Source organism: Heterodontus francisci, chromosome 17 (genome assembly GCF_036365525.1).
Source record: "Heterodontus francisci isolate sHetFra1 chromosome 17, sHetFra1.hap1, whole genome shotgun sequence".
In the NCBI taxonomy this organism is placed as follows: domain Eukaryota; kingdom Metazoa; phylum Chordata; class Chondrichthyes; order Heterodontiformes; family Heterodontidae; genus Heterodontus; species Heterodontus francisci.
The window spans coordinates 5,484,628-5,507,808 of record NC_090387.1 but is presented as its reverse complement, the minus strand read 5'-3'; the positions used below and the strand labels follow the sequence as shown (position 1 = coordinate 5,507,808).

Here is a 23,181-nt window from a genome sequence, read left to right as displayed (position 1 = left end):
TTCCAGATTGCAACCACTCTCTGGGTGAAAAAACTTTTCCTCAACTCCCCTCTAAACCACCTGCTCATTACCTTAAATCTACGCCCCCTGGTTATTGACCCCTCTGCTAAGGGAAAAAGTTTCTTCCTATCTATCCTATCAATACCCCTCATAATTTTGTATACCTCAATCATGTCCCCCCTCAGCCTTCTCCGCTCCAAGAAAAACAACCCCAGCCTATCTAGTCTCTCTTCACAACTGAAATGCTCCAGCCCACGCAACATCCTGATGAATCTCCTCTGCATCCTCTCCAGTGCAATCACATCCTTCCTATTGTGTGTTAACCAGAACTGTACACAGTACTCCAGCTGTGGCCTGACCAGCATTTTATACAGCTCTAACATAACCTCCCTGCTCTTATATTCTATGCCTTGGCTAATAAAGGCAAGTATCCCAGATGCCTTCCTTACCACCTTATCTACCTGTGCTGCTGCCTTCAGTGATCTATGGACAAGTACACCAAGGTCCTTCTGACCCTCTGTACTCCCTAGAGTTCCAGCATCCATTGCATTATTTGCTTGAGCCTCAACAGGTCTTTACTCTTCCCTCCAGACTGACTTAGATACTTTTCTATATTTGATTGTACATCACCCCTACTGTGCTTCCACTTTGTATCCCATCTCCCTGTTTAATTAGTTTAAACCCCACCCCACAGCACTGGCAAATCTCCCAGCAAGGATGTTGGTCCCGTTCCGGTTCAGGTGCAACCCATCCAGCTTACACAGATCCCACCTTCACCAGAAACAGGCCGAGTGATCCAGGAAACTAAAGCCTTCCCTCCTGCACCATCTCCTCAGCAATGCATTCATCTGCTCTATCCTCCTATTCATAAACTCATTAGCCTGTGGCACTGGAAGAAACCCAGAGATTACAACTCTTGATCTACCTGTGCTTCAGGACCTTCGTCACAAAATACAAAATATTTGAGGTACAAGGTGCCTCTGTTCCCTCCATCAGCTGCTCAGATTCTGAGACTTTGTAATCAACCCCAATTAATAGTGAAGAATGAACCTTAACAGTTTGATTTCCATGCTTGACAACTACTGCTTTACCATCCTGACCGATTACCTTACCAGGGCCCTCCCATTCCCTCTCTTTTATCATAGACCAAATCTCCTGAACTAAATTCCGCCTCAGATGGCCTTATACGATGCCTCAGATATCTGAATTTTCCTCAGAGACCTCAGCATTGATGAAAGCCTGTCTACCTGCATGTAAAGTATTCAAATGTGTAGAAAAAAATGGAACTAATTGTAGTACCTTCTAGAGCAGGAGGACTGTCGCACAGTACAGAAGGCAATTTGGGATTCCGCCCACAGACTAATTGATAGGGACTATATCCTCCAACCATCTCTAACCGTGAACCGCCCATGCCAGGGCAATTGTCAACTTGCAGTTTGGCTGGTCAGCAAGATTTTATGTAAAATTTCATCAACCACTGCGTGATTCCTTTCACAATGCCCATTGCTGAAAGGACTTTCAGCTGAAGTATTCATAACCATAATGTTCATGTTTTCACACATATCCCTGAACTCGTCATTGGCAAATTCCCTGCCATTATCAGTCAGAAACTTAGCTGGCGCCCCAAGCCCAGTCCCTATCCATTTCTCCATAATTTTGTCTACAATCACCCTTTTGTCTTTACTATTTATTATTGTAGAAAGACTAAATCTAGTTGCTAGGTCTATAAAAAGGTAGGATAAAAATATTCTTGTCCTTGTCCCATATATTTAAATCCATGGCAGCTACCTTGTTCAAGTCACATGCCAATGGAAGGCTGACAGTAGGACGTGATGGTGTCCTCTGATAATTCTAACAAATTTCACACTTGTCACTAATCTCTTCTATTCTCCTCGTATGCTCGTCATCAATCACACCTGCATCTTTTAATAGGGTTTTTAATCTCTGACAAGAAGGGTGAGAAAATTGTCTGTGTAACTTTAAGACAATTTGCCTTTTATCTCTGATTCAGAACACCTGATACCATCAATATGCTCCAACACTCCAACTAGAAATATCACGTTTTGTTAAAGGCATACAATAATGCCCTAACTGGATAAATTGCAAATTCACTGGCTTCCCAAAAACAATTGTCTTATCATGCTCCATATTAAGTTTCATCTGTGCCTTTTTCATTGAAGGCTAACTCAAGAGTAAAGGTATCTCACTAGAGACTACATCAGTACTGATAAAGTGGCTTACCCCAGCTCTGTTACATGGAATTAACTGCTCTCTTCAGTGACTTCACTGTGTTGTCATCACCAAACTAAAGCTGGTAGTACTTTTATACTCCTTAACTTTGCGCTGATCCTCACTACTGAGTGAATCCATTTAACACTGTAGCCAATTAGTTCCACATTCTGTCGACGTACAAGTACTATCCAGTACCCCACAGTTGAACAAATCCACAACCAATACATTCATCACAGGACTAAGACTCATTGTGACTAGTACAATTCGTTCAGATCCATCAGTATCTTCCTCTTCTGCCTCAGAATTCCCTGCGTCGTGTTATTTCAAAGACTCTGCCCCTCCACTTAGGGCAGTTCATTGCATAATGATACTTGGAGTCACATCTGAAGCACCTATTAACTGTTCCATGGGCATTCCTGGGATTCATTTGCCTTTGGTTGCTGTTCCAACCCTGTCTTTCACTGTAATATTCAGACCTGCTAAAGGTGATTTCATCCTCATTCCTCCTATCTTTAACTCTTCCATTGTACTAAGGCCTGCTTCCAGTATCTGGATTATTTCTAAATCTTGTAAACATTGAGTCCTCCATTCTTTGCGCCACCGCAGAATGCCCCGTTTGTTCTACCAGGACTGCAGGAAATTACTGTTCCGCCAATCATTTTTTTTTTAAGGCTGTGGACACTTGGTCCAACAGGCAGACTTTGTGCAAGAACCAAACCCCAGTTCGAACCAGGAGCCTGTCCATATGCGATACCCTCACACAATCTAGTAATTTAAAAGCTAGCACTGAACCAGGAATCTCCAAATTCAATTTCCTCAATCTTTTGTACAGTCTGTTAAAGTCCATGATCTATTCCTCCATTGAATAACCATCTGTTTTCTGAAATCTAAGTCTGACCATGTCTCATACGCATTCAATATGTCATCTTTCTTGTAAATTTCATCCAAGAATTCTAACAGAACACCCAGCCCTTCATCAGTATCTAACTGACGAGCACTGCATCCAATTCAGGAGACACTTTACTTCTGATTTTACTTTTGGTAGCAAGTGACAACACCAAGGCCATACCTTGTTTCCTTTGGGTAGAAATGGAACTCATGTCCACATATCCACTTCATTCTTCCACTGGTCATATAGTTCAGACTCCTAAAACACCGGAGGGTAATCATACCCCAACAATTTGCACTTGCTTTTTGCCATACTTTTCACAGTGGCCCTTGAAATTTTTGTTTTCTATCCAGAAGAAAAAATTCCTATTTTCCAACCTTCAGCTTTAGGCAACAATCCTCTGCTACCATGTTAAATTCCAGAAAGCTTGCTGTGGAAGAATAAAGCTGAAACCTATATTTACTCAGTTTCACATTTATTGTGCAGAGTAAGAGGATTACAAACATGTAGCGCCTCACTCAAAACCCTCTCCTCGTCCCAGTGAGAGTTTCTGCTTTTAAGTACTCAACTAAACCCCAATTAACTCCCTTCACCGGCATATAATCACATAATTAACACACACTGTTGCCACTGTGCGTCAATCCTGAAGGAAGTGAATGTTGAAGGTGGCGGATGGGGTGCCAATCAAGCAGGCTGCTTTGCCCTGGATGGTGTTGAGCTTCTTGAGTGCTGTTGGAACTGCATCAACCCAAGCAAGTGGAGAGTATTCCATCACACTCCTGACTTGTGCCTTCTAGATGGTGAACAGGCTTTGGGGACTCAGGTGGTGAGTTACTCGCTGTAGAATTTCCAGCCTCTGGCCGGCTCTTGTAACCACAGCATTCATGTGGCTGGTCCAGTTCACTTTCTGGTCAATGATAACCCCCAGGACGTTGATAGCGGGGGATTCAGCAATGGTAATTCCATTCAACATCAAGGGGGGGATGGTTAGATTCTCTCGTTTGAGATGGTCCTTCGTGCCACCTAAGTGCCAGGCAATGTTACTTGCCATGTATCAGCCCAAACGTGGATGTTGTCCATATGCACAAACACCTGGACAGGGGCTGCTTCAGTATGAGTCCCGAATGGTGCTCAACATTGTGCAAATCAATGAGCATCCCCACTTCTGACCTTATGATTGAGGGAAGGTCACTGATGATGCAGCTGAAGATGGTTGGGCCTAGGACACTACCCTGAGGAAATCCTGCAGTGATGTACTGGGACTGAGATGATTGACCTCCAACAACTACAACCATCTACCTTTGTGCGAGCTAGGATTCCAACCAGTGGAGAGTTCCCCACCCATCCCGATTCTCATTGATTCCAGCTTTGTTTGGGCTCCTTGATGCCATACTCGGTCAAATGCTGCCTTGATGTCAAGGGCAGTCACTTTCACCTCACCTCTTGAGTTCAGCTCTTTTGTCCATGTTTGAACCAAGGCTGTAATGAGGTCAGGAGCTGAATGGCCCTGGCAGAACCCAAACTGAGCATCAGCAAGCAGGTTATTGCTGAGCAAGTGCCACCTGATAGCACTGTTGACGACATCTTCCATCACTTTGCTGATGATCGAGAGTAGACTGATGTGTTGGTAATTGGCCAGTTTAGATTTGGCCTGATTTTTGTGGTTAGGACATAGCTGTGCAGTTTTCCACGTTGCCGGGTACATGCCAGTGCATAGCTCTATGGAACAGCTTGGCTAGGGGTGCAGCTAGCTCTGGAGCACAAGTCTTCAGTACTATTGCTGGAATGTTGTCAGGGCTCAAAGCCTGGCAATATCCAGTGGCTTGAGCCATTTCTTGATATCATGTGAAGTGAATCGGATTAGCCGAAGACTGGCATCTATGATCCTGGGGTCCTCAGAAGGAGGCCGAGATGGATCATCCACTTAGCACTTCAAGCTGAATATGGATGCAAATGCTTCAGCCTTGCCTTTTGCACTAATGTCATTGAGGATGGGGATATCTGTGGAGCCTCCTCCCCCTGTTAGATGTTTAATTGTCCACCACTATTCATGACAGAAAGTGGCAGGACTGCAGAACTTAGATATGATCGGAGCACTCCCACAGCCAACAGCTCAGTCTATTGTAAACTGATTCCGCTGTTTGGCATGCAAGTGGTCCTGTGTTGTAGCTTCACCAGGCTGACACCTCATTTTGAGGCATGCCTGGTGCTGCTCCTGGCTTGCCCTCCTGCACGCTTCATTGACTGAACCAGGGTTGGTCCCCCAGCTTGATGATAATGGTAAAGTGGCAGATATGCCAGGCAATGAGGTTACAGATTGTGGTTGAATATAATTATGCTGCTGTTGATGGTCCACAATGTTTCATGGATGCCCAGTTTTGAGTTGCTAGATCTTTTCGAAATCTATCCCATTTAGCACAGTGGTAGTGCCACACATCATGGTGGGTATCCTCAATATGAAGATGAAACTTTGTCTCCACAAGGACTGCGCGGTGGTCACTCCTACCAATACTATCAACAGAAGCATCTGCGACAGGTAAATTGGCGAGGACGAGATCAAGTTGGTTTTCTCCCCCTCTTGTTTCACCACCTGCTGCAGACCCAGTCTAGCAGCTATGTCTTGTCGGACTCGGCCAGCTCAGTCAGTAGTGGTGCTACTGAGCCACTCTGGGTGATGGACATTGTACTCTGGGTGGGGGACTTCATTCTGTGCCCTTGCTCCCTTCGGTGCTTATTCTGCCCTCGTGTTCTAGATTCCTCCACAAGGGAAAACAACCTCTCAGTGCCTACCCTGACAAGCCCCTTCAGAATCTTGTATGTTTCAATGAAATCACCTCTCAATCTTCGAAACTCCAAGGAGCATAGGCCCAATTTGTTTAGCCTATAATAGGACAACTTTCTCATCCCAGCGACCAATCCATTGAACTTCGCCATACGACCTCCAAAGCAAGTATATCCTTCCTTAGATATGTATTTTAGGGTAAACTAGATAAGTACATGAGGGAGAAAGGAATGGAAGCATCTGCCAATTGGGCAAGATGAAAGAATGGGAGGAGACTTGCATGAGGGTTAACTATTGGCCAGCATAAACCAGAATCAGAATTGTTACATCACAGAAGCCGCTATTCAGCCCATCACGTCTGCACCAGCTCTCCAAATGAGCAATTCACCTCGTGCTATTCCCCTGCCTTCTCCCTGTAACCCTTCACATTCTTCCTTTCCAGATAACAGTCCAAATCTCTTTTGAATGCCTTGATTGAAGCTGCCTCCACCACACTCTCAGGCAGTGCATTCCAGACTTGAACCACTCGCTACATGAAGAAGCTTTTCCTCATGTCAATTTTGCTTCTTTTGCCAATTACTTGAAATCTGTGCCTGCTCATTCTTGATCGTTTCACGAGTGGGGACAGTTTCTCCCTATCTACTCTGTCCAGATCCCTCATGATTTTGAAAACCTCCATCAAATCACCGCTCAGCCTTCTCTTCGCCAAGGAAAACAGTCCCAACTTCTCTAATCTATCTTCATAAACTGAAATCCCTTATCCATAGAACCATAGAAAAGTTACAGTACAGAAAGAGGCCATTCAGCCCACCGTGTCTGCGCCAATTGAGAAAACTAGCTGGCCAATCTGATCCCACCTTCCAGCACCTGGTCCATGGCCTTGCAGGTTACAGCACTTCAGGTGTAGGTCCAGGTACCTATCAAAGGAGTTGAAGGTTTCTGCCTCCACCACTGCCCTGGGCAGCAAATGCCAGACACCCACCACCCTCTAATCCTTCTACCAATCACCTTAAATCTGTGCCCCCGGTAATTGACCTCTCCGCTAGGGGAAACAGGTCCTTCCTGTCTATCGAGGCCCCTCAGAATTTTGTACACCTCAATTAAGTCACCCCTCAGCCTCTTCTGTTCGAAGGAAAACAACCTAGCCTATCCAATCTTTCCCAATTGCTGCAATATTCAAGCCCTGACAACATTCTTGTAAATCTCTTCTGTACTCTCTCCAGAGCAATTATGTCCTTTCTGTAATGTGGTGAGCAGAACTGTATGCAATACTCCAGCTGTGGCCCAACCAGCGTTTTATACAGTTCCAGCATTGCATTCCTGCTTTTGTATTCTATTCCTCAGCCAATGAAGGAAAGCATTCCATATGCCTTCTTCACCACTTTATCTACCTGTCCTGCCTCCTTCAGGGACTCTCACTTCCTCTACCCCTCTCAATATCCTCCCGTTCATTGTGTATTCCCTTGCTTTGTTTGCTCTCCCCAAATGCATTACCTCACACTTCTCTGGATTGAATTCCATTTGCCATCTTTCCACCCACACAACCAAACCATTGACATCATTGAGTCTACAGCTATCCTCTTCACGATCAACTACATGGCCAATTTTTCTGTCATCTGCAAATTTCCCAATCGTGTCTCCCATATTTAAGTTCAGATCATTAATATATACCACAAACAGCAAGGGACCCTGTGGAACGCCACTGGAAACCGTCTTCCATTCGCAAAAGCATCCATCGACCATTCCCCTTTGTTTCCTGTCACTGAGCCAACTCTGGACCCAACCTGCCACATTCCCCTGTACCCCATGGGCTTTTACTTTTCTGACCAGTCTGCCCTGTGGGACCTTATCAAATGCCTTACTAAAATCCATGTAGACCACATCCACTACACTACCCTCATCAATCCTCCTCGTCACTTCCTCAAAAAGCTCAATTAAGTCCATCAGACAACCTTCCCCTAACATATCCATGCTGACTATCCCCAATTAATCCATGCCTTTCCAACAGACAGTTTATCTTCTCTCTCAGACTTGATTCTAATAATTTGCCCACCACTGAGGTCAGGCTGACCAGCCTATAATTATTTGGCCTATCCCTCGCAGCCTTTTTAAACAATGGTACAATGCTCGTAGACCTCCAATCCTTAGGTACCTCGCCTGTATCTAGTGAGGATTTGAAAATGATCCTCCGAGCATCTGCTATTTCCTCCCTTGCTTCCTTTATCAGCCTGGGATACAATCCATCTGGCCCTGGTAACTTATCCACTTTCAAGGACATCAGACCCTGTAGTACTTCCTCTCTCATTATGCTTATCATATCTAATATTTCACACTCCTCCTCTTCAACTATAATGTCTTCTTTGTGAAGACAGAGACCAAGAACTCATTAAGCACCCTGCCCACATCTTCTGCATCCACGCATAAGTTCCCTTGTCTATCTCTGATAGGCCCTACCCTTTCCTTAGTTATCCTCTTGCTTTTAATGTACTGACAAAACATCTTTGGGTTTTCCTTGCTTTATCCTGCCAATATTTTTTCATGCCTTCTTTTTGCTTTCCTAATTTCCATTTTTACTTCACCTCTGCACTTTCTATATGCAAGGTTTTCTCAAGTATTAAGTTTTTTGGGACTGTCATAAGCTTTTTTATTCTGCTTTACCTTACCCTTTATCCTTCTAGATAACCAGGGAGCTCTCAATTTGGCAGTCGTACCCTTTTCCTTTGTGGGGACATAACTACATTGTGCTCGTAGAATCTTGCTTTTGAATGCCTCCCACTGGCGTGCCACTGATTTTCCTTCAAGTAGCTGTATCCAGTCCACTTTCGCCAGATCACCTCTCAGCTTTGTAAAATTTGCCATCCCCCAATTTAGAACTTTTACTCCTGTTCTATCTTTGTCTTTTTCCACAATAATGCTAAATCTAACTGTATTATGGGCACAACTGCACTGGAACCATTCTCGCAAATCTTTTCTGCACTCTCTCCAATGGCCTCATCTTCTCAAGTACAGTGCCCAGAACTGGACGCAATACTCCAGCTGAGGCCGAACTAGTGTCTAAAACAAGTCCAACATAACTTCCTTGCTCTTGTACTCTATGCCCTTATTAATAAAGCCCAGGATTCTTTATGCTTTATTATCTGCTTTCTCAGCCTGCCCTGCCACCTTCAATGACTTATGCACATATGCACCCAGGTCCCTCAGTTCCTGCACCCCCTTTAGAGTTGAACCCTTTATTTTATATTGTCTCTCCATGTTTTTCCGACCAAAATGTATCACTTCACATTTCTCCACATTGAACTTCATCTGCCACTCGTCTGCCCATTTCACCAACTTGTCTCTATCCTTTGGCAGTCTATCCTCCTCACAGTTCACAATGCTTCCAAGTTTTGTTCCACCCGCAAACATTGAAATTGTGCCCTGTGCACCAAGGTCTATGTCATTAATATATATCAGGAAGAGCAAGGAACTCAACACTGACCCCTGGAGAACTCCACTACAGACCTTCCTCCACCCTGAAAAAGATCCATTAACTACTACTCTTTGTTTCCTGTCACACAGCCAATTCCATATCCATGTTGCTCCTGTCCCTTTCAGTCCAGGAGCTAGAATTTTGCTCACAGGTCTATTGTGTAGCTTTTGGATATCAATGTACACCATATCAACAGCATTGCCCTCATCAACTCTCGCCATTATCTCTTCAAAAAACTCTTGCAAGTTAGGGAAACATTATTTTCCCTTAACAAATCCATGCTGGCTTTCCTTAATTAACCTGTATTTGTCCATGTGTCTATTAATTCTGAGCTGAATTATTGTTAGGAGAAGTTTCCCCACCACCTATGTTAAACTGACTGGCCTGTAGTTGCTGTGCTTATCTTTACACCCTTTTCTGAACAAGGGCCTAACATTTGTCATTCTCCAGTCTCCTGCACCACCCCAGAGTCTGAGCAAGACTGGAAAATTATGGCCAATGCCTCCCCAATTTCCACTTTCACTTCCCTCAGTATCCTTGGATTCATCTCATCCAGGCCTGGTGTTTCATCAACTTTAAGTACAAACAGCCTATCCAATACTTCCTCCTTAACAATTTAAGTCCTTCAAGTGCATTGATTACCTCCTCTTTCACTGTGGTCTGTTTTCCTTGATAAAGACAGATGAAAAGTATTAATTTAATTCTTCAGCATTTCCCTCACCTCCATGTGTAAATCTCCTTTTTGGTCCCTAATTGGCCTTACTCCTCCTTTTACCACCTTTTTACTATTTCTAAGCCCATGGGATTCCCTTTTATGTTCGCTGCCCTTCTCTATTCATATTCTCTCTGCTTCTCTTATTTGCGTTTTCACCTTCCCTCTGAACCTCCTATGTTCAGCCTGGTTCGCTATTATCTCCCCGTCATCTATCATGAGGACACTTTTTCTTCATCATAATCTCTATCTCTTTTGTCATCCAGGGAGCTCTGGATTTGTTTGCCCTACCTTTTCCCTTCGAGGGTATATACCTTAACTGTATATATCTCCTGAACTATCTCCTCTTTGGGGCGAATGATCTGTTCCTGTGCTGTGAATTCTTGGTAATTTGGTTGAGAATGCAGTTCAAAAGGCCCACAAGAGCTTTATAAATAGAGGCACAGAACACAAAAGCAAGGAAGTTTTGATGAACCTTTCTAGAACAGAGCTTCAACTGGAGTATTGTGTCCATTTCTGGGCACTGCAATTTAGGAAGGACGTGAAGGCTTTAGAAAGGGTGCAGAAAAGATTCACGAGAATGGTTCTGAGGATTAGGGACTTCAGTTGTGCAGACAGATTAGAGAAGCTGGGTTGTTCTCTTTAGAGGAGATTTGATAGAGGTGTTCAAAATCACAACAGGTCTAGACTGTAGATAGGGAGAAACGGTTCCCATAAGTGAAAGGGTTGAGAACCAAAGGGCACAGATTTAAGGTGACTGGCAAAAAAACCAAAAGACAACATGAGGAAAAACTTTTTCTTAAAACACGAGTAGTTACAATCGGGAATGAACTGCCCGAAAGGGTGGTAGAGGCAGATTCAATTGTGGATTCAAGGGAACTAGGTAAGCACCTGAAGAGAAAAAAAATTTACAGGGCTACGGGGAAAGGGCAGGGGAGCGGGACGAGCTAAGCTGTTCTTGCAGAAAGGCTTCATGAGCTTGACAGGTCAAATAATGTCCTTCAGTGCTACACAGTGATATTGTGAGCTTGCTTCTGAAATTGTTTAATTTAGTAAGTTCTAATTTTTCTTCCCCCTCCTTTCCTGACCAGGTGTGCTGGCTCTCACATGAAGAACAATCACAGTGCCTCGACTAAATGACAATTCTTCATGTGGGAAATTGGACATTGAATGATGACGAGCGTGATAACCCAGCTGAGGTCTGTCCTTGCCCAACAACTGCTAATGGGCCACTTTCCAACTGATATGGCTATTTAAAGATTCTCCACTTTATGAAGGAGCTCGGGCTGTCTCCCCAAGCCATAGCCCCTCCCTTTCCTAGCCAAAAGGCACTGAGCACCCCAGTAGATGTTACATACGAACACATTAGTTGTGTGTCAAGGTGTGTTATTTTGTATGTTGCACATTCATTGTATTATTCTGCTTTATTGCATCAGTTGGGTTTGGACGTGACCTTGGGTTTATATTGACTAGGGTGGGGGGAGAGGCAGAAATAGGGAGATTGGGTGTTTTTAGTAGATAGTTGGTTTTTCCTTTGGAATTATTGTCAATTTCATTCGATGATTACTCTTATGTCTTTCCTCTTCAGTGTTAATTCTTATGTGTGGTCACATCAACATTGGCAGTGGGCTCTGACTAGCAAGTGGATCTCACCCACCATTCGCTCCTTGCTGAAGGTGTTGACTTTTGTTGGGAGGACTTTTAGACAGGTGCTAAGAGCTTCTGGTAGGAGAGACAGAAGAAAATAATAAAAAATGTTAAACCAAGGGAATCTTATGATCTCCCTCCAAAGATTAACTTTCTCATTTCCTTTTGATTTGCTATATCTGTGTTGTGGTTGACAACTCATCTTTGACTCAAGGTTCTACAGGACTCTGTCTGCATTCCCACTCTCTACCCTTCATGTCAGTGAATTGGTCACTTAATCTATTCTGGTTCAGATGATTCCACTCTGTTCATAACCTCACTCCATATTGTCCCTGAAGACCTAAGAGTTTGAATAGTTAAATTTATTCTGTTTCTCCATTGCTGCTTTATGTTAAATTGAAGGAAGTGGTTGATGGATGCAGTTAGAACAAAGAAGAAAGAAAATCACAGCACAGGAACAGGCCCTTCGGCCCTCCAAGCCTACGCCGATCCAAATCCTCTATCTAAACCTGTCGCCTATTTTCTAAGGGTCTGTATTCTCTTTACTTCCTGCCCATTCATGTATCTGTCTAGATACATCTTAAAAGACGCTATCGTGCCCGCGTCTACCACCTCCGCTGGCAACGCGTTCCAGGCACCCACCACCCTCTGCGTAAAGAACTTTCCACGCATATCCCCCCTAAACTTTTCCCCTTTCACTTTGACTCGTGTCCCCTAGTAATTGAATCCCCCACTCTGGGAAAAAGCTTCTTGCTATCCACCCTGTCTATACCTCTCATGATTTTGTACACCTCAATCAGGTCCCCCCTCAACCTCCGTCTTTCTGATGAAAATAATCCTAATCTACTCAACCTCTCTTCATAGCTAGCGCCCTCCATACCAGGCAACATCTGGTGAACCTCCTCTGCACCCTCTCCAAAGCATCCACATCCTTGTGGCGACCAGAACTGCACGCAGTATTCCAAATGTGGCCGAACCAAAGTCCTATACAACTGTAACATGACCTGCCAACTCTTGTGCTCAATACCCCGTCCGATGAAGGAAAGCATACCGTATGCCTTCTTGACCACTCTATTGACCTGCGTTGCCACCTTCAGGGAACAATGGACCGGAGCACCCAAATCTCTCTGCACATCAATTTTCCCCAGGACAGTGGTAGGTAGGTGGTAGGGAAATATAGGGACAGGTGGGGATGTGGTAGGAATATGGGATTAGTGTAGGATTAGTATAAATGGGTGGTTGATGGTCGGCACGGACTCGGTGGGCCGAAGGGCCTGTTTCAGTGCTGTATCTCTAAACTAAACTAAACAATGTGTGGGACACCCCCCTACAAACATGGATACACTCCTCAGGATACGCCAATTTCCCATTCCAGTAGACCCAAAGGTTAGGTACCCAAAGGAAAACCATTGTGTGCGTGTAATATCTACTCACCAATCATTTATGAGCAAAACAAACAAATCTCTTTTCTGGGGTCGGAGTTTGAAAACATATGTTCTAGCTTCTCTAGTCAGTCTATTGAAAGCCTGTCAAGATTGAACAAAATCCTCTCAACATAAAGACAGATGGCTATTTAACCCAAGTAATCAGACAGAGAGTGTGCTTTAATTGCATTGGTCCATTTTATATTTAAGGCGTTTTTCTAAAAAGTACTCCCCCACCCCCAAGATAAAACACTGCTTTCACAAGCCAATCTAAAATTTTCTTCAGGTTAAGCTAAAATTCAACTATTTTATGTATTGCTCCTTTTAAGAGAAGGGGAAAGTGGAGAAAGACTTGTCAGTAACTTTAGACAAAAATAACTTGAAACATAAAAATCGACAAGTAACAGGTTAACAACTTCAAAGTAGTCTAGACATAAGTAACTCTGAACACCGCCTGGGACATTTTCTTCATTAAAATCACTAGATAAATGCAAGTTGCCCTAAGTTAACATTTCAGAAGTTAATGCACAGAAATTGCCACATACAATTTTATCTAAAAAAAGACTGCAATATAAAAATTACAAAAATGAAATAAAGGAATGTAACTACAAAAGAGACACCCCTGCGACAATAAATTGCAGAGACAAATGGTGCATTTGATTTTACAAACAAATCGGAATAGATTCAGAAGCCATTAATTTTAAAAGTTATGATTTACTGGAGGAAAGAGTAAAGCGAAATAAGGTAGTTATTTTCATTTGTGGTGATGTGGATAACAGGTTGTCTTTAAACCACCCAACCCCCTCCCCCTTCTCCTTTATCATATCCAATCAGAACATCCACTCCCTTTTCACGAGTCAATTTCATATTTTCTCAAAAAAAAAGAATGAAATCAAATTAAAGCTCAGACTGAAATACAATTAAATACACTTGAGAGAACAGAAACTCTTGTTGACAAACCCCGCCATTTTAAATTTTTATCATGAGATAAACTACCCGAGATTGGAATATAATAACAGAAGCAGCTTTTCTGCGGTAGGAATATCGAAATGTGAGGAATTATTATAAGGTAGGAGTTACTGAGATGAGCCAGGTAAAGGGTCCGTGTTTCTAGGCCCGACGCCTCCCGCTCTGCGCCATTTACCTTTGGCTAAAGCGACGGTGGAGTTCTCAGTGTCGATGGTGTACAAAATCCCTTCATATCGGATCTCCGCCTTGGAGATCAGGCTGATTTTACTGCCGATATAAGGAGTACCCCCGCTCATGATGCTCGCCGTGCAATGTCCAGCACTCTGCGAGCTGGGTTAAGCAGCGGATGAAGGCGGATTGTCTCGGCGTCTCCCCGGTCCAGCTCCGGCCTGTCTCACTCTCTCTCTCCGTGACGTTGGTTCAGCTAGCAGCCAACATGGCTGCCTTCATATTCCAGTGAGCAGGCCCTTCCCCCACTCACTCACCCTGCCTCCTCTCTGCACAACACCAACATGACTCTGTACAGGGAAAAGTAAAAACACAAGCCTGAGGGGAAATCCCACCTCACAACTCTCTCACATTAACCAGAATTTCCTTGCTCACAGAGCCAATCACAGAATCGTTACAACGCAGAGGGAGGCCATTCGACCCATCGTGCCTGCACTGGCTCTCTCAAATGCAATTCCCTCAGTTCCATTCCACCGCCCCCCTCTCTCCCCATCACATTCTTCCTTTTCCCATAACAGTCTGATTCCCTTTTGAATACTTCAATTGAACCTGCCTCCACCATGTTCTCAGGCAGCGCATTCCAGACCTTCACCACTCGCTGCGTGAGAAAAGTTTTTCCTCGTGTCGCTTTTGCTTCTCTTACCAAATACTTTAAATCTGTGCCCTCTCGTTCTCAACCCTTTCACGAGTGGGAACTGTTTCTCTATATCTACTCTGTCCAGACCTTCATGATTTTGAATATCTCCGTCAAATCACCTCTCAGCCTTCTCTTCAAGCAAAACAGTCCCAAATTCTCCAATCTATCTTCATAACTGAAGTTTCTCATCTTTGGAATTATTCTTGCGAATCTTTTCTGCACCCTCTATAATGCCTTCACATCTTTCCTAAAGTGCAGCGACCTGAACTGGACAAAAAAAGTCAAAAAGTTAACTTCTTAAATCAATAATTTAGATTGCATATCTGAGTTATAAGGTGCAAAGTGATTTTACAATTTAATTTGGATGATTGCTTTTTTATCACCACATGATTTAATTTTATTTCAAATTTAATAGGCTCTTTTTCCAAAAGAAACTTCAGAAATAAACCTTGGATATTCAAAGAAAACAATCATTTATTAACACACGTGTTCCGAAGAAGGGTCACTGACCCGAAACATTAACTCTGCTTCTCTCGCCACAGATGCTGCCAGACCTGCTGAGTATTTCCAGCATTTCTTGTTTTTATTTCATTTATTAACACAGTTGGTTGTTAATTGTTGAGTATTGCTGAAAATAGACATGTTGTCGAAGCTTTTCACTTTGCACTCATCAGGACAATCTGCAAGAATACCAATGTAAGGGAAAACAACAACTTTATATTGTATGAGAAGAGAGTGCTGATTGGTTGGCAAATGAACTCTGATTGGTAGAGGCGTTGCCATGGAGAATGCATCAGTTTATAGTGACTGACAGTTAACTGCCAAGCTTTTTTGAAATTCAAACCAGGCAGCTTCACTCTGATTGGTCAAGGCATTGTCCTGAAATTAACCAGCGAATGGCTGTCACTTATTTTGTTTAGCTGAAACAAGTGCAATGTTTGTACATGTTCTTTCAATCTGCAAAGAACAGGGCCCTGTGTGTTAATAAATGTACCTTCCAGAATGCGCCAATGCGCCACACTGCGAACCTACAAACCTACCTTGACTGGTCAATACAGGCGTTGGGATTCTTACAGTTCCACGCACTGTAAGATTGGCCTTATCAACAACCTCGTAAATAGGGCCCAAGGCATTTGCTCACCATGCAAGCTTGATGCTGAAATAGGGCGAATCAAAGACATCCTGCGTAACAATGACTACCCTGATCAGATCATTTCTCGCTGTATAACGCGCAAACATATGAATGGGCCGAAGGCCGTCATTTTCGGCCTTGAAAAGTGCCCAGTCTACCTCAGATTACCTTGGAAGGGAAATGTATCCCAAAATGTGAGCAACAGGTAAAGCTAGCTGTTTCACGCTGCTACTGTGCAGCAGCAACACGTGTGGTGTTTGCCACTAACAGGATGCTGCCGTCAAGCCAAAAAGACCTCCTGCCTATCACACAAATGAGTAATGTGATATATGAATTTCAATGCCAGTGTGATGCTAGGTATATAGGCCGTACGTTTCAAAAACTAGCGGATCGTATCAAACAACATGTCTCTTCCGCTGTTCACAAGGGGCAAGGTTCAGGCCGCACCCAACCAGCCCATGCTTGCAAAACTCAAAACACAGTGTCCAACATTAGATGTGATTCCGCAATTGGACAACATTTGCTAAATAATTCTCAGTGTGCTAAGAATTACGCTGACAACCAATTTAAGATTGTCAGTCGGATTCGCAGTGTGTCGCATCTGCGCGTATTGGAAGGTACATTTATTAATACACAGGGCCCTGTTCTTAGCAGACAAAAAGAACATGTACAAACATTGCGCTACTTTCAGCTAAACAAAATAAGAGACAGCCATTCGCTGGTTCATTCCTCAGGGCAATGCCTTGACCAATCAGAGTCAAGCTGCCTGGTTTAAATTTCAAAAAAGCTTGACAGTTAATTGTCAGTCACCATAAACCGGTGCATTCCCCATGGCAATGCCTCTACCAATCAGAGTTCACTTGCCAACCAATCAGCACTGTCTTCTCATACAATATAAAGTTGTTGTTTTCCCTTACATTGATATTCTTGCAGATTGTCCTGATGAGTGCAAGACAAAAAGCATCGACAACATGTCTCTATTTTCAGCAATTAACACATTTGAAAATTTTGATTGGAATCTGAATACTTGGATTTCTGGAGAAATAAGAATCGCCTTTAACAATACAACACCTTCTGAATTTCCAAAATTCCTTTAGATATAAAATGTCCAATTTAGACTAAACCCATAACACAAGTTTATATACACATGCTTGGTTCAAGCTTGTTGGAAAGACAGCTAATGAAGCAGTTAAGAAGATGCAAGTTGATGTGTTCTGCCAGAAAGCAAAAGGTGAGGGTGGAGCAACTGTGGTGGAGCTGTGTCTCTTTTTTTTCTCTGAATTTTCTATCTTTTTAAACTCCTGAAAATTAGGAGATTGAGAGGATATCAGAAAGTTAGAAGTATAGATTTAACAGCCTATCATTTTAAATTAAATGGTGCAGTCTTAAATTGGTAAAAAAGTAACTTCAGAACTGGTAGCAGGAAATTCTACCAAGGTTGCCAATCCTCCCAGATTTCCAGGAGTCTCCCAGGATGAGCAATTGGTCTCCCAGGGCTTTGCAGCTGGAGGACCATCTGTTGTATGTGCATTTTGCAGGACCATGGCTGTCGTGGCTTGCAGCTAATCAGTGTTTCTGATCCTTGCTTGTTGCCTCATGCTTGAAAATCCAGAGGGTCATCGAAAGAGGCAGGATGAGGCTCCCACCAGATATCCAGCCAGTTCCACCTTTACTATGGCTTACTTAAAGTATATGTGAAAGAAGCAAATGGCGTTCCATGAGACTTGAGCACAAAACCAAGGCCAACACTCCAGTGCAGTACTGAGAGAGTGCTGCACTGTCGGAGGTGCCATCTTTCAGATGAGACATTAAACCAAAGCCCTATCTGCCCTCTCAGGTGGAAGTAAAAGATCCCATGGCACTATTCAAAGATCAGTTTTCTCCAGTTTCCAAGCCAATATTTATCCCTCAATCAACATCACTAAGTAAATAGATGACCCAGTCATTATCTTATTGCTGTTTGTGGGAGCTTGTTGTTCACAAGTTGGCTGTCGTGGTTTCTGCACATTATAGCAGTGACAAAACTTAAAAAGTATTTTGTTGATTGTAAAGCACATTGAAATGTTCTGAGGTCTTGAAAGGCATGATTGAAATGCAAGTTTTTCTTTTTACCACACTAAGCAGGAGTTGGGTCTAACGCTGATTTCCTAATAGCAGCTGATTGCAGAAAGAAAATGAGATTCTAGACAAAGCACAATCATTTTGTTTTAAATTGAACTCTTTCATCATCAATGCCATTCTTGACCAGGCTGCAAGGAGATGCAGCAAGTGGCTTGCTGGCCAATCTCCATCCAAATCCCCCTGAAATCTCCAAACCTGAAGGACCCAAATTCCTTCAGCTTCACTTTGCCATAAAAGTGCCATCCCAAATCATTTGGGATGCCAATCCTTCAGGATTGCCCTGGAGTCTCCAGAAATTAAATTTTGGACATTGCTGTGAGCAACCAGGGAGAAAAAAAATCTTTGGGGCACGAAAAAAAAATGGTATGTATTTCATTCCATTTTCTTTGAACACTTCAATTATTAGTTGTACAGTTAGTACTATCAGTTGTACAAGTATTGGAGATGTGAAAAAAGGCTGCTTGACAAATAGGTTAAGCAAGAATTAGATAAAAAAGCTTTGCAATTGGCCATGGGATGGCAACTACTGTGAGGATGGATGTGTCGGCTGACCAATGACAGGAGTGTAGGGGCAGGATAGTTGGAGGCATGTGGAGTTCTTAAAATGTATACAGGAGAACTTTTTAGCTCAATATGTAGAGGATCCAACAAGGGAGGGTGCAGTGCTGGACCTAATTCTGGGGAATGAAGCCAGACAGGTGGTTGATGTGTTGGTGGGGGCGCATTTTGGTGATAGCGACCACAGCATGGTACAATTTAAGCCTGTTATGGAGAAAGAAATAGACAAGTTGCAAAAAAAGGTTTTGGATTGGGGGAGAGCGAATTTTAGTAAAATAAGGCAGGATCTGGCCAAGGTAGACTGGAAAGAGTTACTTGTTGGGAAATCTACAGAAGAGCAGTGGGGGGCATTCAAAAAGGAAATGGGGAGGGTACAGGCCCAACATGTTCCCTCTAGGGTAATAGGTAGGAGCAACAAGCCCAGAGAACCATGGATGACCAGAAACATTCAGGGTACAATGAGAAGGAAAAGAGAGGCTTTTAGCAAATACAAGGAGAGCAAATCACCGGAAGCATTAGTGGAGTACAGAAAGTGTAGGATGGAGCTTAAAAAAGCAATTAGGAGAGCAAAGAGGGGATATGAGAAAGCTCTGGCTGGTAAAATTAGGGAAAATCCCAAGATATTCTATAAGTATATCAATGGGAAGAGGATAACCAGGGAAAGAGTAGGACCCATTAGCGACCAATGGGAAATCTGTGGGTGGAGCCAGAGGACATTGGTCGGGTGTTGGACGAATACTTCACATCTGTCTTCACCCAAGAGAATGAGGATATAGATATGGAACTTAGAGAGAGAGACTGTGAGGTTCTTGAGCAAATTGTCATAGGGAATGACAAGATATTGGAAGTTTTGGCAGGCTTAAAAGTGGACATATCTCCAGGTCCGGATGATTTGTGTCCCAGGATGCTGTGGGAAGCGAGGGTGGAGATTGCAGGGGTTCTGACCAAAATTTTTAATTCCTCTCTGGCCAATGGGGGAGGTACCAGAGGACTGGAGATAAGCTAGGGAACTACAGACCAGTGAGTCTCACATCAGTGGTAGGAAAACTATTGGAGAAAGTTCTGAAGGAGAGAATCTATCTCTACTTGGAGAGGCAAAATTTGATTAGGAATAGTCAGCATGGCTTTGTCAGAGGGAGGTCATGCCTAACAAATTTGATTGAATTTTTTGAGCATGTGACCAGGTTTGTAGATGAGGGTAGTGCAGTTGATGTAGATTACATGGATTTCAGCAAAGCCTTTGACAAGGTCCCACATGGGAGACTTATCAAGAAAGCAAATGCACATGGGATACAGGGTAACTTGATAAGGTGGATTCAAAATTGGCTTAGCTGTAGGAGACAGAGAATGATGACAGACGGCTGTTTTCGTGACTGGAAGCCAGTGTCCAGTGGTGTACCACAGGGATCTGTGCTGGGTCCCCTATTGTTTGTCATTTATATAAACGACACAGATGACTATGTGGGGGGTAGGATCAGTAAGTTCGCGGATGACACAAAGATTGGTTGAGTGGTTAACAGTGAGGTTGAGTGTCTTGGGTTACAGGAAGATATCGACGGGATGGTCAAATGGGCAGAAAAGTGGCAGATGGAATTTAACGCTGAAAAGTGTCAGGTAATACACTTTGGAAGGAGTAATGTGACACGGAAGTATTCAATGAATGGCCTGACACTGGGAAGTTCCGAGGACCTTGCATGTTTGCCCATAGATCTCTGAAGGCAGGAGGGCAGATTAATAGGGTGGTGAAAAAGGCATATGGGACACTTGCCTTTATCAATCAAGGCATAGATTACAAAAGCAGGGAGGTCATGTTGGAGTTGTATAGAACTTTGGTAAGGCCACAGCTGGAGTACTGTGTGCAATTCTGATCGCCACATGATAGGAAGGATGTGATTGCATTGGAGGGGGTGCAGAGGCGATTCACCAGGATGTTGCCTGGGATGGAACATTTAAGCTATGAAGAGAGGTTGGATAGGCTTGGGTTGTTTTCGCTGGAGCAGCGAAGACTGAAGGGTGACCTGATCGAAATGTACAAGATTATGAGGGGCATGGACAGGGTGGATAGAGGGCAGCTGTTCCCCTTAGTTGAAGGGTCAGTTATGAGGGGACACAAGTTTAAGGTGAGGGGCAGGAGGTTTAAGGGGGATTTGAGGAAGAACTTTTTTATCCAGAGGGTGGTGACGGTCTGGAATGCCCTGCCTGGGAGGGTGGTAGAGGCAGGTTGCCTCAGATCCTTTAAAAAGTACCTGGATGAGCACTTGGCACGTCATGACATTCAAGGCTATGGGCCAAGTGCTGGCAAATGGGATTAGGTAGACAGGTCATGTGTCTTTAATGTATCAGTGCAGATTCGATGGGCCGAAGGGCCTCTTCTGCACTGTATTATTCTGTGATTCAGCCTTCTCTGCTCCAAGGAAAGCAACCCGAGCCTTTTCATTCTCTCTTCAGAGCTGAAATGCTCCAGCCCAGGCAACATCCTGGTGGATCTCCTCTGCACCCTCTCCAGTGCAATCACATCCTTCCTATAGTGTGGTGACCAGAATTGTACACAGTACTCCAACTGTGGCCTAACTAGCGTTTTATACAGCTCCATCATAACCTCCCTGCTCTTGTATTCTATGCCTTGGCTAATAAAGGCAAGTATCCCATATGCCTTCCTAACCACCTTATCTACCTGTGCCTTCAGTGATCTATGGACAAGTACACCAAGGTCCTTCTGACTTTCTGTACTTCCTAGGGTCCTACCATCCATTGTGTATTCCCTTGCCTTGTTAGTACTCCCAAAATGCATTACCTCACACTTTTCAGGATTAAATTCCATTTGCCACTGCTCCGCCCATCTTACCAGCCCACCTATATCTCCCTGTAATCTAAGGATTTCCTCCTCACTATTTCCAACACCACCAATTTTTGTGTCATCTGCGAACTTACTGATCATACCTCCAATATTCACCTCAAAATCATTAATGTACACTACAAACAGCAAGGGTCCCAGCACCGATCCTTGTGGTACACCACTGGTCACAGGCTTCCAATCGCAAAAACAGTCCTTGACCATTACCCTCTGTCTCCTGCCACTAAGCCAATTTTGGATCCAATTTGCCAAATTGCCCTGGATCCCATGGGCTCTTACCTTCTTAACCAATCTCCCATGCGGGACCTTATCAAAAGCCTTACTGAAATCCATGTATACTACATCTACTGCTTTACCCTTATCGACACATCTAGTCACCTCCTCGAAAAATTCAATCAAGTTAGACAGACACGATCTCCCCCTGACAAAGCCATACTGACTATCCCTGATTAATCCCTGCCTCTCCAAGTGGAAATTAATCCTGTCCCTCAGAATTTATTCCATTATTTTCCCAACCACTGATGTTAGGCTCACTGGCCTGCTACCCTTCTCGAATAATGGTACCACATTCACTGTCTTCCAGTCCTCTGGTACCTCTCCTGTGGCCAGAGAGGATTTGAAAATTTGTGTTAATGCCCCTGCTATCTCCTCCCTTGACTGACATAACAGCCTGGGACACATCTCATCTGGGCCTGAGGATTTATCCACTTTTACACCCACTAAAACAGCTAATATTTTCCAGCTAATATTCTCTGTCTCCATCTCTGGGGATAGGTTGTCTACTAATATCCATTATAAGCCCACCGACTCCTACAGCTACCTCGACTACACTTCTTCACACCCTACCTCCTGTAAGGACTCCATTCCATTCTCCCAGTTTCTCCGTCTCCGACGCATCTGCTCTGATGATGCTACCTTCCACGACAGCGCTTCGGATATGTCTTCCTTTTTTCTCAACCGAGGATTCCCCCCCACTGTGGTTGACAGGGCCCTCAACCCTGTCCAACCCATTTCCCGCACCTCTACCCTCACCCCTTCCTCTCCCTCCCGGAACCGCGATAGGGTTCCCTTTGTCATCACTTTCCACCCCATCAGCCTCCATATCCAAAGGACCATCCTCCGCCATTTCTGCCACCTCCAGCGTGATGCCACTACCAAATGCATCTTCCCCTCCCTTCCCCTGTCAGCATTCCGAAGATATTGTTCCCTCCGCGACACCCTGGTCTGCTCCTCCATTACCCTCACCACCTCGTCCCCTTCCCATGGCACCTTCCCCTGCAATCGCAGGAGGTGTAATACCTGCCCATTTACCTCCTCTCTCCTCACTATCCCAGGCCCAAAACACTCCTTTCAGGTGAAGCAGCGATTTACTTGTACTTCTTTCAATGTAGTATACTGTATTCGCTGCTCACAATGTGGTCTCCTCTACACTGGGGAGACCAAACGCAGACTGGGTGACCGCTTTGCGGAACACCTCTGCTCAGTCCGAAAGCAGGACCCTGAGCTTCCAGTTGCTTGCCATTTCAA

The 23,181-nt window shown here is 43.9% G+C and overlaps 1 protein-coding gene across 2 annotated transcripts in view; it reads right to left on the bottom strand.

Moving 5' to 3' along the window:
* LOC137378692 (protein LSM14 homolog A-like) overlaps positions 1-14,629 on the bottom strand; it is a 102,435-nt gene extending 87,806 nt beyond the window's left edge. For both annotated transcript variants that reach the window (XM_068049034.1, XM_068049035.1), the window contains exon 1: positions 14,300-14,629. In XM_068049034.1, the coding sequence (XP_067905135.1) occupies positions 14,300-14,420 (121 nt within the window). In that variant the 5' untranslated portion in view covers positions 14,421-14,629. The remainder of the gene's footprint in view (positions 1-14,299) is intronic.
* Positions 14,630-23,181: the final 8,552 nt, after the last annotated feature.